Source organism: Sus scrofa, chromosome 5, assembly GCF_054392235.1.
Source record: "Sus scrofa isolate SSC_HxYL_T2T_F1_AM1 chromosome 5, Sscrofa_HxYL_maternal_Yorkshire_Landrace_v2.0, whole genome shotgun sequence".
In the NCBI taxonomy this organism is placed as follows: Eukaryota; Metazoa; Chordata; class Mammalia; order Artiodactyla; family Suidae; genus Sus; species Sus scrofa.
Genome location: NC_139387.1, coordinates 40,571,483 through 40,589,561, shown reverse-complemented (window position 1 = coordinate 40,589,561; position 18,079 = coordinate 40,571,483). Strand labels below are relative to the sequence as shown.

The following is an 18,079-nucleotide window of genomic DNA, read 5'->3' as shown; positions in this document are numbered from 1 at the left end:
TTGATAAAAATTTCTTGTAACTTCTCAATCTGTGCCTCCATTATTTTTCCAATATCTTGGATCATCGTTATCATAATTGTCAATTGGAATTCTTTTTCAGGTAAATTATCTATTTCCTCTTCATTTAGCTGTTTTGTGTGCTTTTATCTATCTAGTTTCTTTGTCTGAAACATATTTCTTTGTCATCTCATATTGTCTAACTTTCTATGTATATGGTCCCCTTGACTGCAGGTGTGTAGATGTGGCAGCTGGTGCCTGGTCCTGGAGTTCTCGGGGATAGTGAGGGCTCACATGCATGCAGTTTACTGTCTCTCCTGGAGCTGGGTGGTTGCTAGAGATGGGGTTAGTGAGGGAGGTAGGAGCAGTTCACAGGACTGGTCCTAAAGCAGGGGCACTGGCACTAGATCCTATGATCCCTCCTTTTGCCAGGCTGCAGCTACTTGTGCTGTACCTCCTGGAGCTGGTGTAGATGGTGTCCTGCCACCTGCGCGGGCATGCAGGGAACAAAGCTGTAGTAGTGGATCCTGTCCCTTCCTTCCAGTACCCCAAACAATGGCCTCCACGCCCATCTTGGTTTCCTCAGCTCATGCCCTCAAATGTGATCATCCTAGTTTCTAGTCTCTCTAGGCTGTTTGTTTATACATTGAAAATCCCAGTTTATGTCTCTACACAGTCAGCTCCAGTTCTTTTTCTGAGTCTCATCTCCAAGTTTTAGTTTCCAGCCCCTGCTCACACCAGCAGATATCGACTTGGGCTGGGGAGTGCAGAGTGGTAGTACTGACCATTTGTACAGGACTGTATCTGATTTAATTGCTATCAACCCATTGTTGTGTTCTCCTCCAAGACTCTGAAGTTCCTCCTCTGTCCCAGCCAATCACTCTGCCTCTGGGGGTACTTTCCATGTTGCAGGAACTTTTCTTCTTTACCAGCTCCCTCCCAGAGATACAGGTCCCATCCCCCACATCCTTTCTCATTTTATTTTTTCTTTTGTCCTACCCAGCTATGTGGAGATTTTCTTGCTCTATCAGAATGTCGAGGTCTTTTGCCAGCATACAGTAAATTTTCTGTGCAAATTGTTTCAATTATGTGTATTTTTTATGTATTTGTGAAAGTAGGTGAGCTTTGTATCCTACTACTCCAAATGTAGGAATTTTGTTCATTTAATGAATCAGAGAGCATGAAGCATTATCATGATATTCAATTATCATTCTTTGTGTAGGCCTGACCACAAAGCAGTGAGACTCAAATTCTATATTGAAACACCAACTTGGTCCTCTTGGTATCCAAATATGGAGTCATTGTGACAGAATAGTTTTGTTGTTCCAGGGATCCTTAACCAGATTCACATAATCAGCCAAGGAATAGTTGACCGAATCAAAAATTTCTGAAGTGTATTTGGAGTCACCCGGTTGGAGAATCCTTACATTCAAACACCTCGCATGGGCGTTTAATGTTTAATATGCTGGAAATACCTTTGCAAATAATAAATGGACTAAAATATTTTGCATGGATATACGTGTGTGTGTGTGTGTGCACGCATGCATGCTTTAAAGGGATGGGCATGAACTTATTGGAACTAAATGGTTAAGGTAAATGTATAACCTCATATGTTTATAAAAGAAACACATTAGAACTCATAATATTTACCTCTTTCAATTCACCTTCAGTATTAAGAAATTCTGTAACTCCACTGATAAGTTTGGAATTCATAAAGAGTGCTTCTCCATACCTTGAAAGATTACAAAAAAAAGTTATGTTAAAACCAGAAGTAATTTAGGAAATACTACTCCACATATTTTTTTTATAATCCTTTTCAAGGGCTCCATTTAACTTTCATTGTCTTAAGGCCATTCAAGGATAATTTCCCCAGGGAGTCTGGGAGGTGCAAATTGCTGCAGCTAAGGGATGCCATCAAATGCATCCTGATTTGGCTCATGGGGTTTCAAAGAGGTCTAAGTTGTAGTAATTTTTTTAAAAGGGGGTCCTCTAAAATTAAACTTAGGAATTACTGTTATATTTCCAATATAAGGTCTGAGGAAGAAATGTTTCACAACTTGCAATTTGTAGGAAAATTATCTTAACAGGATTGTAGGACAAACTTGGGAATTATCAGTAAGTCACACAGATCCCTTGGTCAGGTCAGTCAAATAGATACTGGCATTATCCTAGAAACTGAGCCAAATTTCTCAAAAATATTCCCAAAATATTAGGGTTTTTTTCACATGAGTATTAAATAAAATATGGAATTCCTCATTTGAATTTCATAATCCTTGAACCACAAGCATAATTACTTGACTCAGGACATAAGGCCAGACTCAGGACATGTCATTGAGTAGAAAGATTTCTCATTTTATTGATTGGTCACTACTGTGTTGAGGATACCTATTACAGGCTGTTATACTCTTTGAAATTAAAAAAAAAAAAAAAAAGTACACTAAACTGGAAGCGAGATCAAGAAGGCAGAGTAGAAATATCCTGAACTCACCTCAAACCAACATGCCCAAAATACAACTACCCAATGATCACAAGCACAACCATTATCCATTCATGATTAAAAACTCTCAACAAAGTTATTATAGAAGGAATATGCATCAACATAATAAAGGTCATATATAACAAGCCTATAGCTAACATCACATTCAATGGTAGAGAACTTAAAGCATTCCCTCTAAGGCCAGGAACAGGACAGGATGCCCACTCTCACTGATTTTATTCAACACAGTACTGGAAGTTCTACCCACAGCAATCAGACCGAAAAAAAAAAAGTAAGAAGAATCCAAATTGGAAAGGAAGAAATAAAACTTTCACTGTTTGTAGATGACATAATACTATATAGAAGAGCCTTAAAGACTCCACAAAAAAAGCTGTTAGCGCTATCAATTTAATTCAGTGATATTGCGGGATACAAAATTAATATAGAGAAATCAGTTGCATTTCTATGTACCAATATGGTGTGTCAGAAATAGAAGAAAACAATCCCTTTTACAGTTGCATCAAAAAGAATGAAACACTTATGAATAAATTTAACTGAGGAACATGAAAGACCTGTACTCTGAAAACAATAAAACATTGATGAAAAAAGATGAATTTAACACAATTAAATGGAAAGATATGACATGCTTATGTATCAAGAGTTAATACTGTTAAAATGCACATACTACCTAAAGCAATGTACAGATTGAATGCAACTCCTATCAAAATCCCAATGGCATTTTTCACAGAGTTAGAACAAATAATCCTAAACCTTGTATGAAACTCCAAAAGACCCTGACTAATCAAAGTGATCCTTAAGAAAGAACAACACTGGTGGAATCACACGCCCTGACCTCAAACTTTAGCACAAAGATTTAGTAATATAAATATATGGTACTGGCACAAAAAAGACACATAGATCTGAGGACAGAAGTAAATCCTTATACTTATGATCAATTAATTTATGACAAAGGCAGCAAGAATACATACAATTGGGAAATATCAGCCTCTTGAATAAGTGGTGTCAGGAAGACTGGACAGCTATATGTAAAAGAATGAAACTGGACTATGTTCTTACATCACATACAAAAATAAACTCTAAATGGATTAAAAACTTAAATGTAAGACCTAAAACCACAAAACTCCTAGAATAAAATACAGGCAGTAAACTTTCACCTAACTGTTAGCAATATTATTTTTTTTGGATCTGTTTCCTCATTGAGTGCAACAACAGCAAAAATAAATAGGACCACATCAAACTAAAAAGCTTTTGCACAGCAAAGGAAATCATCAATAAATGAATAGTAAACCTTCTGAATGGGAGAACGTATCTGGAAATGATGCGTTTCATTATGGGCTAATAGCCATAATCAAACTACATAAAGAATTTATATAACTCAATATTAAAAAATGGGCAGAGGTGTTCCTGTAGTGGCTCAATGGTTAACAAATCCAACTAGGAACCATGAGATTGCAGGTTTGATCCCTGGCCTTCTCAGTGGGTTAAGGATCCAGAATTGCCATGAGCTGTGGTGTAGGTCGCAGATGCAGCTCAGATCCTGTGTTGCTGTGGCTCCGGCCTAGGCCGGCAGCTACAGCTCCAAGTTGACCCCTAGCCTGGGAATCTCCATATGCTGCAAGAGCAATCCTAGAAAAGGCAAAAAGACAACAACAACAACAACAACAAATAGAGGACCTGAATAGGAATTTTTCCACAGAAGGCATAGAGGTGACTAATAGGCACCAGAAAGGATGTTCAATATCACTAATCATCAGGGAGGTGGAAATCAAAACCACCCTGAGATATCACCTTACACCTGTCAAAAACGATTATACAAAAAGTCAAGAAATGACAAGTATTGGTGAACAAGTGGAGAAAAAGTAAACCCTTTTGCACTGTTGGTGGGAATTTAAATTGATACAGCCCCTATGGAAAACAATATGGAGGTTCCCCCAAAAAATGAGAAAAAGAGAACTTCCATGTGATCCAGCAATTCCACTCCTAGGTATTTTTCCCAAAAAAACACTAATTGGAAAAGATATATACATTATTATGTTCAATGCACCATTATTTATAATAGCCAAGAAATGTGAGCAGTGAAGTTTCTATCAACAGATGAATGGATAAAGATGTGGTATTTATATATGTACAATAGAATATTACACAGATACAGAAAAAAATGGAATCTTGCCACTTATAAGGATAGACCTACAGGGTCTTATACAATTTGGAATAAGTCAAAGGAAGACAAATATATGTTTTCAGTTATACGTGAAATCTAAAAAACAAAACAAATGAATAAATATAATAAAACAGAAACAGACTGATAGACACAGAGAACTAGTGATTGTCAAAGGGGAGGCTTGTGGAGTGAAGGGTGAAATAGGCGCAGGGTATTAAGAGGTACAAATGGTAGTTACAAAATAGTCACAGGGATATGATGCATAGCACATAATATTTTAATAACATTATATGGTATGAAACTTATAAAAATATAGAAGCACTATGTTGTACACCTGAAACTGTATTATGTCCTCTGCACTTCAATTTAAAAAAAGAGTATGCTGAAGTTAAGAACATAAGCTTTTGAAAGCAGAGTTCCAGCCATCATTACAAGAGGTTTTCTGATGCTGTCCTTAACTATAGGAACTTAAGTAATTTAGCTTCTGGAGCCTCAGTTTTCTCATCTATAAAATTGGGGGGGGGGACCTAAATTGTTTGACCATTATAATTTGCTGTAATTCTAATACTGAACTATTCCGTGGGAAAATTATTTAAATAAAGTAAAATAAATAGGCACTTAATAATAATATAAGTAATCATTAGTAATCAGTATGTGGCTACAGAAAAGGCCTACTGAACAGGACTGAAAATAATTCTCCATCTAAGTGTGTTTGGCTTATTCTTTGCCTGCAGTCATGTGAAGAAGAAAAAGGCACAATCTTTTCTTTGAAGGTAATACACAGTCTAGTAAAGAGATCTTTTCCAGTTATTGTGGCTAAATATGGTGCAAATAAAATTATACAGTGCTCAGAAAAGGTGTCTTTAGCAGTGGGGTCTTGGGAAAGGCTTCTGGGAGATGATGACATGTAGATTGAGTAGGGGATAATTCCAAATATCAAGGAAGAAAGTAATTTGGCGCAGAAAACAAAGGCAATAGGTGTGAACCAATATAGTGTGTGATAACTAAGACTATGTAAATTGTGAGGTTGGGGATGGTAGAATAAAATGTTGAAGAGTTAGTAAGAGAAGAGCTTATATTTTCAGCATAACACAAAACACTGAAGATTTCACAGTGGGGAAATATCATTTTTGCTTTGCAGAGAGATTCTTGGGATAAAGGGAAGAGGCAAGCACATGCATGTTTATGTGTGCACGTGTGTGTATGGTGGTAGATATAATTATAGAGGCAGGTGACAGAAGACTATTGTTAAAAGAACTTGTAAGAGATGAGAACCTGCACTAAGACAACAGTAGCAGGAAAGAGAGGAAGAATTTAAGAAACATTCAGGAATTGTTAAATTGATATGCCCTCAAGCCTAATTGTTGTTCATTTATTTAGATTTCCAGGTGCCTGGCTTAAGCAATCTGTGGATGGCCATATATTTACTAAGAAAAGGAAGATGAGAGAGGTAGGATCAAGATGGCAGAGGAGTAAGACATGGTGATCACCTTCTGCCACAAGCACACACACACAGAAACATCCACATGTAGAATGACTCGCACAGAACATCTATTGAACACTGGCGGAAGATCTTAAACCTCAAAAAAGGGCAAGAAAACCTCCACATAACTGGGCAGAACAAAAGGGAAAAAGAAAGAGAGGGGAATCAGGGTGGGACTAGGACTCCTGAGAGGGAGGTGTGTAAGAGGAACGGAACCCAAACCCTGAAAGCTACCTAACTGGTGGGGAGATCAAACAAGACAGAGGGACCTCAAAGCCTCAGAGAAAAGTGCAGCAGCTAGACTGAGGAGGGCAAAGCAGAGACAGAGGCACACAGACCATCAGTAGCACCTCCTGAGATACCACAGCCTGAGATGCTCGGAAGGGGGCTGGGCACTGAGACTCAGCATCCTGAGGTCAGGTCCGGGGAAATGACCAGCGTTGGTTCTGGGAAGGCTAGTGAGTGGTGCATCAAAGGCTAGGTAGTAGAGTGCTGCAGTGAGGGAACCCAGAAGGAAGTCTGGGCCCACAGGAGAAGCAACAAACCACTACTGGGGATGGCAAGAGGATGAGGTGCGGACTGCCATAGAAATATCTTTCTCTGAATGATGCATGTACTCTTGGAAGGTGGGGCTTGGGCTGCAAGGCACCTCTTGCAAGGGCTACAGGTGACAGGCCCCTCTTGCTTGGGCTATGGGTGGTGGCATCTCCTGCATGGGCTAAGGACTAAGACGTGCTTCTTGCATGGTCTACAGGTGGCAGGGGCAAACCAGCATAGTCATGTCAGACTCCAGAGCTGGGCATGGCCTGCCATCACTAGGGATCCATGAACAGGCAGCGCCGATTACCTCAGAGGTAGGCCAAGAGAAGTGTACTGCAACTGGGTAAAATTCATTGCTCTCACTCCCCTGGGAACACACACACACCCTGTCCTGGCACTGCCAAATGCTTCAGGCCTGTCTATACCCACCTGAGGGTCAGTGACACTTCCCAGGGCCATGCAACTAGGAGCAGCCTATGCAACCTTCCCATGGTCCCTGCCACAGTCAAGAGCCTAGTAACCAGGCACTGGCTACTAGCCAGGCCCATGGCCTCCATCTCCCTGGAAGCACACATAGCACCCTATCATGGTGATAACAGCCTGCACACACTGAAGAAAGAGACAGCAAGCATCTAAATCAAAGCAGCCCTTATGCTAAAAATAAATACTAAGGCCCTCACAAAACACCCAGGGGCATTCTCACATATAACAAGTCTTCTAAGACTACAGGAGTTGTTGTTTTCTCAAAACTCATAAAAAAGAAAAAATAAAGGCAAAATGAAGGAGCTCAAGAACCATTCCCGGTTAAAAGAACAGGAGACATCCCCTGAAGGAGAAAACAATGAAAGAGACCTCTTCAGTGTAACAGACACTGACTTCAAAAAGGTGATAGTGAAAATTCTGAAGGAATTAAGAGTAGATATGAACACTAGTGAAGATTACTTTAGAAAAGAAATAGAAAATATAAAGAGGAGCCAAGAAAAATTAGAAAATTAATTTGTAGAGATGCATTCTGAATTAAATGCGTTGAAGAACAGAATAAATAATTCAGAGTAACAAATAATTTACTAGGAAGATAGAATAATGGAAATTACCCAATCAGGACAGCAGACAGAAAACCAAATGAAAACACAAAAGCGATATAAGAGATCTATGGGAAAATATAAAGCAGGACATTCTATGTATATAGGGATTCCAGAAGGAGAAGAAAAAGGAAGGGGGATTGAAAATATATTTAAAGAAATTATGGCTGAAAACTTTCAATATCTAAAGGAAACAGATATCAAGATACAGGAAGCACAGAGGGCCCCAAACAAGTTGAACCCAAACAGGCCCACACCAAGACATACTATAATAAAAATGGCAAAAGTTAAAGATAAAGAGGATTCTAAAGGCAGCAAGAGGAAAACAAAGAATTAATTATAAGGGAACCCACATAAGGATATCAGCTGATTTCTCTATAGAAACACTACAGGAAAGAAGAGAGTGGGAAGAAATATTCAAAGTTCTAAAGGGGAAAAATTTGAAGTCTAGAATACTTAACCCATCAAGAATATCATTTAAAATAGGAGAAATAAAGAATTTCTAAAAAAAAAAAAAAAAAAAAAACCCAAAACTAAAAGAATACAGCAATACTAAGCTCATTCTAAAAAAAAAATACTGGAGATGAGATTAAGATGGTGGAATAGGACTGGAGCTCAACTTCTCTCCTAAAAACAGCAAAATTCACAACTAAGGGCTGTGCAATCTTCATGCAAATGGACCAGAAACCTTAAAAAAGATATCCTACACCAGAAGAAAAAGAGGAGGCCACATTAAGAGGTAGGAGGGGTGATTTTGTGATATAAACAACCACATACCTCCCAAGAGGGAAGCCCCACAGGCTGGAAACTAACTGGTTCACAGAGACTCACCTACAGGAGTGAGAGTTCTGAGCTGCACATCAAATTCTCACGTGTGGGGATCTGGCACTGGGAAAAAGAGCCCCTGGAGCAGCTGGCATTGAAGGCCAGTGGGGCTTGTGCACAGGAGCTCCACAGGACTGGGGGAAACGGAGACCCCATTCTTAAAAGGCACACATAGACTTTCATATGCACTGGATCCCAGGGCAAAGCAAAGTCTTCATAGGAATCTGGGTCAAACCTGACTGCAGTTCTTGGAGGACATCCTGGTAAAACAGGGGTAAATGTGGCTTGTTGTGAGGGAAGGACATTGAAAGCAAAGCTCTTGGGAATATTCAGCAGCTGCCTTTCTCTGGAGGTGGCCATTTGGGGAAAATCTGGCCCACCCATCAGTCCCAGCTGAGAAGCCCCAGGGCAAACAACAATCCAGGTGGGATCACAGCCCCACCCCTCAGTAAACAGGCTACCTAAAGACCCCTCATGCACACAGCTGCCTCTAATCCCATCCAGAGACTAAGCCCCACACACAAGAGGAATTAGAATCAGCTCCACCTACCAGTGGGCAGGCATCAGCCCCTCCCATCAGGAAGCCTACAGCAAGCACCCATGCTAACTTCAGCCACAAGGGGGGCAGACACCAGAAGTAAGAGAGGCTACAACTCTAGTATCTGTACAAAGGTCACCACCCCAAAAACCTATAAAAATGAAAAGACAGAGAACTATAACTCAGATGAGGGAGAAAGAAAAAACCCCAGAAAATCAGCTAAGTGATGAGATTCTTAGCCTCCAGGAAAAAGACTTTAGATTGTTGATGCTGAAGATGATGCAAGACATTGGAAACAAACTGGAGGCAAAGATGCATAAGTTACAGGAAACACTGAGCAAAGAGATACAAGATATAAAACTTAAACAGAAAGAGATGCAAAATACAATAACTGAAATAAAAAATTCACTAGAAGCAGCTAACAGAAGAATACAGGAGGCAGAAGAAAGAATAAGTGAGGTGGAGGACAGATTAGTGGAAATTATGGTTGCAGAACAGAAAGAGAAAAAAGATTGAAAACAACTGAAGAGAGTTTCAGAGAACTCTGGAACAATGTTCAACACACCAATATCCGTATTATAGGGGTGCCAGAAGGAGAAGAGCGAGAGAAGGGGACAGAAAAAATATTCCAAGAGATAATAGCCGAACACTTGTCTCACATGTGAAAGGATCCACTCACTCAAATCCAGGAACCACAACGAATACCATATAAAATAAACCCAAGGAGGAATACACCGAGACACATATTAATCAAACTAACCAAAATTAAAGAGAAAGAGAAAATCTTGAAAGCAGCTAGGGAAAAGAAAAAAATAATATACAAGGGAAACCCAATAAGGCTATCAGCAGATTTTTCAGCAGAAACTCTGCAGGCCAGAAGGGAGTGGCATGATATATTTAACGTGATGAAAGGAAAAAACCTCCAACCAAGATTACTTGACCCAGCAAGGCTCTCATTCTGATTTGAAGGAGAAATCAAAACTTTCACAGATAAGCAAAAGCTGAGAGAATTCAGCAACACTAAACCAGCCTTCCAACAAATACTAAAGGAACTTCTCTAGGCAGAAAAGAAAAGTGATCAACAAGTAACAAAAATTCCACAAATGACAAGGCTCACCAGTAAAGGTATACATACAGTAAAGATATGAAATCATTCATGCACAATTATACCACCAAAATCAGAAATCATTAGAAGAGGTGGGTACAAATGCAGGACACTGGAGATGAACTTGCAATTAAGAGAACAACAACTTAAAACAATCTCATATACATATAGACTCTTACATCAAAATTTCAGAATAACTGCAAACCAAAAATCTACAACGGATACACAAACAAAGAAAAAACAGCTCAAATACAACACTAAAGACAGTTATCAAACCAGAAGAGGAGAGAAGAAGAGAAGAAGGGAAGAAAAAAGAGCAACAAAAACAAATCCAAAGCAATGAATAAAATGGCAATAAGAACATACATGTCAATAATTACCTTACATGTTAATGGACTAAACGCCGCAATCAAAAGACATAGACTGGATGAATGGATACAAAAGCAAGACCCATATATATGCTGTCTTCAAGAGACCCACTTCACTTCTAGGGACACATACAAATTGAAAGTGAGAGGATGGAAGAAAATATCTCATGCAAACGGCGATCAAAATCAAGCTGGGGTAGCAATACTCATATCAGACAAAATAGACTTCAAAATGAAGAATATTTGAAGGGACAAAGAAGGTCATTACATAATGATCAAAGGGTCAATCCAAGAAGATGATATAACAATTTTAAATATCTAGACACCCAACATAGGTTCACCACAATATATAAGGCAACTGCTAACAATCTTAAAAGGACAAATCGATGATAACACAATCATAGTGGGGGACATTAACAAAAAACTTCCAGCAATGGACAGATCAACCAGACATAAAATCAATAAGGAAACACAGGCCCTGAATGAAGCATTAAACCAGATGGACTTAATAGATATTTATAGGACATTCCATCCAAAAGCAACAGAGTACACATTCTTCTCAAGTGCACATGGAACATTCTCTAAGATTGATCACATCCTGGGCTAGAAATCCAACCTTGGTAACTTTAGGAAAATTGAAATCATATCAAGCATCTTTTCTGAGCACAAGGCTATACAACTGGAAATCAACAACAAGAAAAAATCTGCAAAAAACACAAACATGTGGAGACTAAACAACATGCTACTAAAAAACCAATGGATCACTGAAGAAATCAAAGAGGAAATTAAAAAACACCTAGAAGAAAATGAGAACAAAGATACAATACTCCAAAAGCTATGGGATGGAACAAAAGCCATTCTAAGAGGAAAGTTTAAAGCAATACTAGGCCACCTCAGGAAAGAAGAAAAAGCCCAAATAAACAAGCTAACATTACATCTAAAGCAGCTCAAGAGAACAGCCAAGACCTAAAGTTAGTAGAAGGAAAGAAATCAGAGGAGAAATCAATGAAATCAAAACGAAGAAAACCATAGAAAAGACCCAATGAAATGAAAAGCTGGTTCTTTGAAAAGAGCAACAAAATCGATAAATCTTTAGCCAGACTTCTCAAGAAAAAAAGAGAGAAGACTCAAATCAATAAAATTAGAAATGAAAAAGGAGAAGTAACAACGGACATCACAGAAATACAAAGGATCATAAGAGACTACTATATGCAACTTTAAGCCAATAAAATGGAAAACCTAGAAGAAATGGACAAATTCTTAGAAAAGTACAATCTTCCAAGACTAAACCAAGATGAAATAGAAAAGATGAATGGACCAATCACAAAAACTGGTATTGAAACTGTGATGTAAAAACTTCCAACAAACCAAAGTCCAGGACCAGATGGCTTCATAGGAGAATTCTATCAAACATTTAGAGAAGAGCTAACACCTATCCTTCTCAAACTATTTCAAAAAATTGCAGAGGAAGGGATACTCCCAAACTCATTCTATGAGGGCACCATCACCCTGATACCAAAAACAGACAAAGATACGACAAAAAAAAGAAAACTACCAGGCCAATTTTACTGATGAACTTCGATGCAAAAATCCTCAACAAAATACTAGCAAACTGCATCCAACAATACATTAAAAGGATTGTATATCACGATCAAGTGGGATTTATCCCAGGGATGCAAGGATTCTTCAATATCCACAAATCCATCAGTGTGATACACCACATTAACAGACTGAAGAATAAAAGTCATATGATCCTCTTAATGGACATGAAAATGCCTTTGACAAAATCCAACACCCATTTCTGATAAAAACCCTTCAGGAAGTGGGCATAGAGGGAAGCTACCTCAACATAATAAAGGCCATATATGACAAACCCACAGCAAACATCATTCTCAATGGCGAAAAGCTGAAAGAATTCTTGCTGAGATCAGGAACAAGACAAGGATGTCCCCTCTCACCACTACTCTTCAACATAGTTTTGGAAGTCCTAGCCATGGCAATCAGAGAAGTAAAAGAAATAAAAGGAATCCAGATTGGAAAGGAAGAAGTAAAACTATCACTATTTGCAGATAACATGATACTATACCTATAGAATCCTAAAGACTCTACCAGAAAAGTGTTAGAGCTCATCCATGAATGTGGCAAAGTCACAGGATACAAAATTAATACACAGAAATCAACAGCATTTCTATATACTAACAATGAATGATCAGAAAGAGAAATTAGGGAAGCAATCCCATTCACCATTGCATCCAAAAGAATAAAATACCTAGGAGTAAACCTACCTAAAGAGACAAAAGACCTGTACTCAGAAGACTATAAGATGCTGATGAAAGAAATCAAAGATGACACAAATAGATGGAAAGGCATACCATGCTCTTGAATTGGAAGAGTCAATATTGTCAAAATGACTATACTACCTAAGGCAATCTACAGATTCAATGCAATCTCTATCGAATTACCAGGGACTTTTTTCACAGAACTCAAACAAAATATTTTAAAGTTTGTTTGGAAGCACAAAAGACCCAGAAGAGCCAAAGACATCCTGAAAAAGAAAAATGGAGCTGGAGAAATCAGGATCGCAGATTTCAGACTCTACTAGAAAGCAACAATCACCAAAACCATATGGTACTGGCACAGAGACAGAAATACATAGATCAGTGGAACAGGATAGAAAGCCCAGAATGAAACCCACACACCTACAGCCAACTAATCTATGGCAAAGGAGGCAAGAATATACAATGGAGAAAAGACCGCTTGTTCAATAAGCAGTGCTGGGAAAACTGGACAGCCACATGGAAAAGAATGAAATTGGAAACTCCCTAACACCATACACAAAAATAAACTCAAAATGAGTTAAAGACCTAGATATAAGACCAGACACTATAAAACTCTTAGTGGAAAACATAGGCCAAACATTCTCTGACATAAACGACATCAACATCTTCTCAGATGCACCTCTTAGAGTATTGACAATAAAAACAAAAATAAACAAATGGGACCTAATCAAACTTAAAAGTTTCTGCACAACAAAGGAAACCCTGAGCAAAACCAAAAGGCAACCCACCGAATGGGAGAAAATCTTTGCAAGTGAATCAACTGACAAGGGATTCATCTCCAAAATTTATAAACACCTTCTGCAGCTCCATACCAAAAAAACAAATGACCCCATCCAAAAATGGGCAGAAGATCTAAACAGACAGTTCTCCAAAGAAGACATACAGATGGCCACAAAACACGGGAAAAGATGTTCAACATCACTCATTCTTAGAGAAATGCAAATCAAAACCACTCTGAGTACCACCTTACACCAGCCAGAATGACCATCATCTAAAAGTCTACAAACAATAAGTGGTGGAGAGGGTGTGGAGAAAAAGGAACCCTAGTACACTGTTGGTGGGAATGTACATTGGTGCAACCACTGTGGAAACCACTGGGGAATGGAGATTCCTCAGAAAACTAAAGATAGAACTACCATTTCACCCAGCAGTCCCACTCCTGGGCATCTATCCAGGGAAAACCATGACTCACAAAGACGCATATACTCTGGTGTTCATTGCAGCACTATTTGCAATAGCCAAGACATGGAAACAACCTCAATGTCCATTGACGGAGGAGTGGATCAAGAAGATATTGTACATATACACAATGGAATATTACTCAGCCATTAAAAGGAATGAAATACCAGAATTTTTAGCAACATGGATGGACCTAGAAATTGCCATGCTAAGTGAAGTCAGCCATACAATGAGACACCAACATCAAATGCTTTCACTGACATGTAGAATCTGAAAAAAGGACAGACCAAACTTCTTTGCAGAGCAGATGCTGACTCACAGACTTTGAAAAACTTATGGTCTCTGGAGGAGACAGTTTGGGGGGTGGGGGGATGTGTTTGGGTTATGGGATGTAAATCCTGTGAAATTGGATTGCTATAATCATTATACAACTACAGATGTGATAAATTCATTTGAGTAATAAAAAAAAATGAAATACTAAAAGGGCTCCCCTAAATAAAAAAGAGATGAGAAAACATAGGATGGAATAAGTCACACTTGGAAAGTAATCACTTAAATAAGGCAGTATACAGATCTAAGAGGAAAAAACAAAACCTGTTGTAAAAGTGACAATAAACCAATGAACAGCAAAAGAATAAAAATGCAGATGTTTAAAAAAGTACATCAAATCATAAAATGTGGGGAAGGAGAGTAATATAATCTAGACTCTTATTTTTCCTTTTTAGGGCCATGCCCATGGCATATGGAAGCTCCCAGGCTAGGGGCCTAATCAGAGCTAAAGCTGCCGGACTATGCACAACCACAGCAATGCAGGATCTGAGCTGCATCTGCAACCTACACCACAGCTTATGGCAATGGTGGATCCCCCACCCTCTAATGGAGGTCAGTGACCAAACCTGCACCCTCATGGATACTAGCTGGATTCATTTCTGCTGTGCCAAAACAACCATTCTTTTTTTTAAAGAATGTTTTTTAGCCTATATGACTGTCAGGCTAAAGTGAGTAGATATAGGAAGGAGTTAACACACTCAAAAAGCAGGGCAACCACACAAATCAAAACCAAATACATTCACAAAAACTAAAAAGAAGAGGACACAAGCATAAAATAAAAGGAAATTACCCAACAGAAGAAAAGAAAGGAACAAAGGAGAAACATAGAATCAACCGGAAAACAAGGTTTAAAATGGCAATAAATACATTTTGATGAATAATTACCTTAAATGTCAATGTACTGAATGTTCCAATCAAAAGATATAGAGTGGAAGACTGGATGAAAAAACAAGAGTCTACAATATGCTGCCTGCAAGAGACTCATGTTTGGGCAAAGCACATTTATAAATTGAAAAGGAACTGAAAAAGATATTTTGTCTGAGATGAGTATTGCAACTCCTGCTTTTCTTTTGCAATACTCATCTCAGACAAAATAGACTTTAAAATGAAGGCTGTAAAGAAAAAGCACACTTTAATAATAAAAGGATCCATTGAAGAAGAAGATATTATACTCATCAATATATATGTCCCTAATATAGCAGCATCCAAATAAATAATACATATTACATAACAGAAATCAAAGGAGAAATTGATGGGAATACAATAATGGTAGGGGACTTTAACACCCCACACACATCAATGGATAGATCCTCTAGACAGAAAATCAGTAAGGCAACAGAGATGTTAAATGACACAACAAAAAATTTACACTTAATTGACATATTCAGGACATTACATCCAAAAAATCAGAATATACATTCTTTTCAAGTACACATGGAACATTCTCAAAGATTGACCACATCCTGGGGCATAAAATTAACCTTGACAAATTTAAGAATACAGTAATTATTTCAAGTATCTTCTCTGACCACAATGGCATGAAACTAGAAATCAATTATGGGAAAAGAAATGATAAAAAACTGACTACATGGAAACTAAACAACATGCTACTAAAAAACCAGTTGTTCAATGAGGAAATCAAAAGTGAAATAAAAAAAATTCCTCTAGACAGATGATAAGGAAAACACAGCCATTCAAAATGTATTGCATGCCACAAAAGCAGTGCTTAGAGTGAAGTTCATAACAGACTTGCTCAAAAAAGAAGAAAAATCCCAAATCAACAATTTAACCTATCATCTAAAAGAATTAGAAAAAGAAGAACAAATAAAACCTAATGTCAGGAGAAGGAAGGAAATCATGAAGATCAGAGAGGAAATCAATAAAATAGAGATCCAAAAAACAACAGAAAAACATCAATAAAACCTAGAGCTGGTTCTTTGAAAGGGTAAATGAAATTGACAAACCTCTAGCCAGACTCACCAAGAAGAGGCAAGAAAAAACCCAAACAAAATAAAAAATGAAAAAAGGAAAAATCGCAACAGATACTGCAGAAATTAACAAAAAAACATAAGAGAATACTATGAACAATTATATGCCAACAAATTTGACAACCTAGAAAAAATGGACAACTTTCCTGAGACATACAGCCCACCAAAACTGAATGAAGAAGAAATAGATCAACTGAACAGACTGATCACTAGAAATGAAATTGAATATGTAATAAAAATACTTTCTACAAACAAAAGTTCAGGACAAGATGGCTTCATAGGCAAATTCTTCCAAACATACAAAGAAGAACTTAAACCCATCCTGCTTAAAATTTTCCAAATGGTTGAAAATGAAGAAATTATCCCAAATGCATTTTATGAAGGTACCATAACCCTAATACCAAAACCAGACAAAGATACTACCAAAAAAGAAAATTACAAGTCAATATCTTTGATGAATATGGACACAAAAATTATCAACAAAATTTTATCCAACCAAATACAACATATAAAAAAGATTATCCACCACAACCTAGTGGGATTCATCCCAAGTTCACAGGGATGGTTCAACATATGCAAATCAATCAACGTCATACACCACATTAACAAAAGAAAAGTCAAAACACACATGATCATTTCAATAGATGCAGGAAAAGCATTTGACAAAATACAGCATCCACTCATGATAAAAAAAAAATCTTACTAAAGTGTGTATAGAGGGAACATACCTTAACATAACAAAAGCCATTCATGACAAATCCACAGCCAATATAATACTCAATGGAGAAAAGCTGAAAGCCTTCCCACTCAATGTAGAATAAGACAAGGATGCCCACTCCCACAACTTTTATTCAACATAGTACTGAAAGTCCTAGGCATAGCAATCAGACAAACAAAAGAAATAAATGGTATCCAAATTGGAAGAGAATAGGTAAAATTATTATTCTATGTAGATGACATGATACTACATATAGAAAACCTTAAAGACTCCATGCAAAAACTACTTGAACTGATCATGAAAGTAAAAAAGTATGAAAGCAAAGTATCAGGATAGAAGAAGATTAACATTCAGAAATCAGTTGCATTTCTATGTATTGAATATTAGAAAAGGAATATAAGAATACAATACCTTTTAAATCGCACCTCCAAAAACTAAATACCTAAGAGTAAACCTGACCAAGGAGGTAAAAGACTTCTCTGCTGAGAAGTACAATACAATAATCAAGGAAATTAAAGATGATTCAAAGAAATGGAAAGATATTCCATGGTCCTGGATTGGAAGAATCAATACTGTTAAAATGGCCATTACCACCCAAAGCAATCTATAGATACAATGCAAGCCCTATCAAATCACCCATGACATTATTCATAGAACTAGAACAATCAAATAAAAGACCCAGAATTGCCAAAGCAATAGTGAGGAACAAAAGCCAAGCAGGAGGTATAACTCTCCCAGACTTCTGACAATATTACAAAGCTATAGTAATCAAGACAGTATGGTACTGGTACAAAAATAGACATACAGACCAATGGAACAGAACAGAGAACCCAGAAATAAACCCAGACACCTGTGGTCAATTTATCTTTGACAAAGGAGGCAAGAATAGAAAATGGGAAAAAGTCTCTTCAGCAAGTGGTACTGGAAAC

At 37.7% G+C, this 18,079-nt stretch overlaps 1 protein-coding gene across 5 annotated transcripts in view; it reads right to left on the bottom strand.

Moving 5' to 3' along the window:
• The window catches only part of TRHDE (thyrotropin releasing hormone degrading enzyme), a 583,967-nt gene that overhangs the window by 9,731 nt on the left and 556,157 nt on the right, over positions 1-18,079 (bottom strand). For all 5 annotated transcript variants that reach the window (XM_084956344.1, XM_084956345.1, XM_084956347.1 and 2 more), the window contains one exon: positions 1,648-1,729. In XM_084956344.1, coding sequence (XP_084812470.1) covers positions 1,648-1,729 — 82 coding nt within the window. The remainder of the gene's footprint in view (positions 1-1,647; positions 1,730-18,079) is intronic.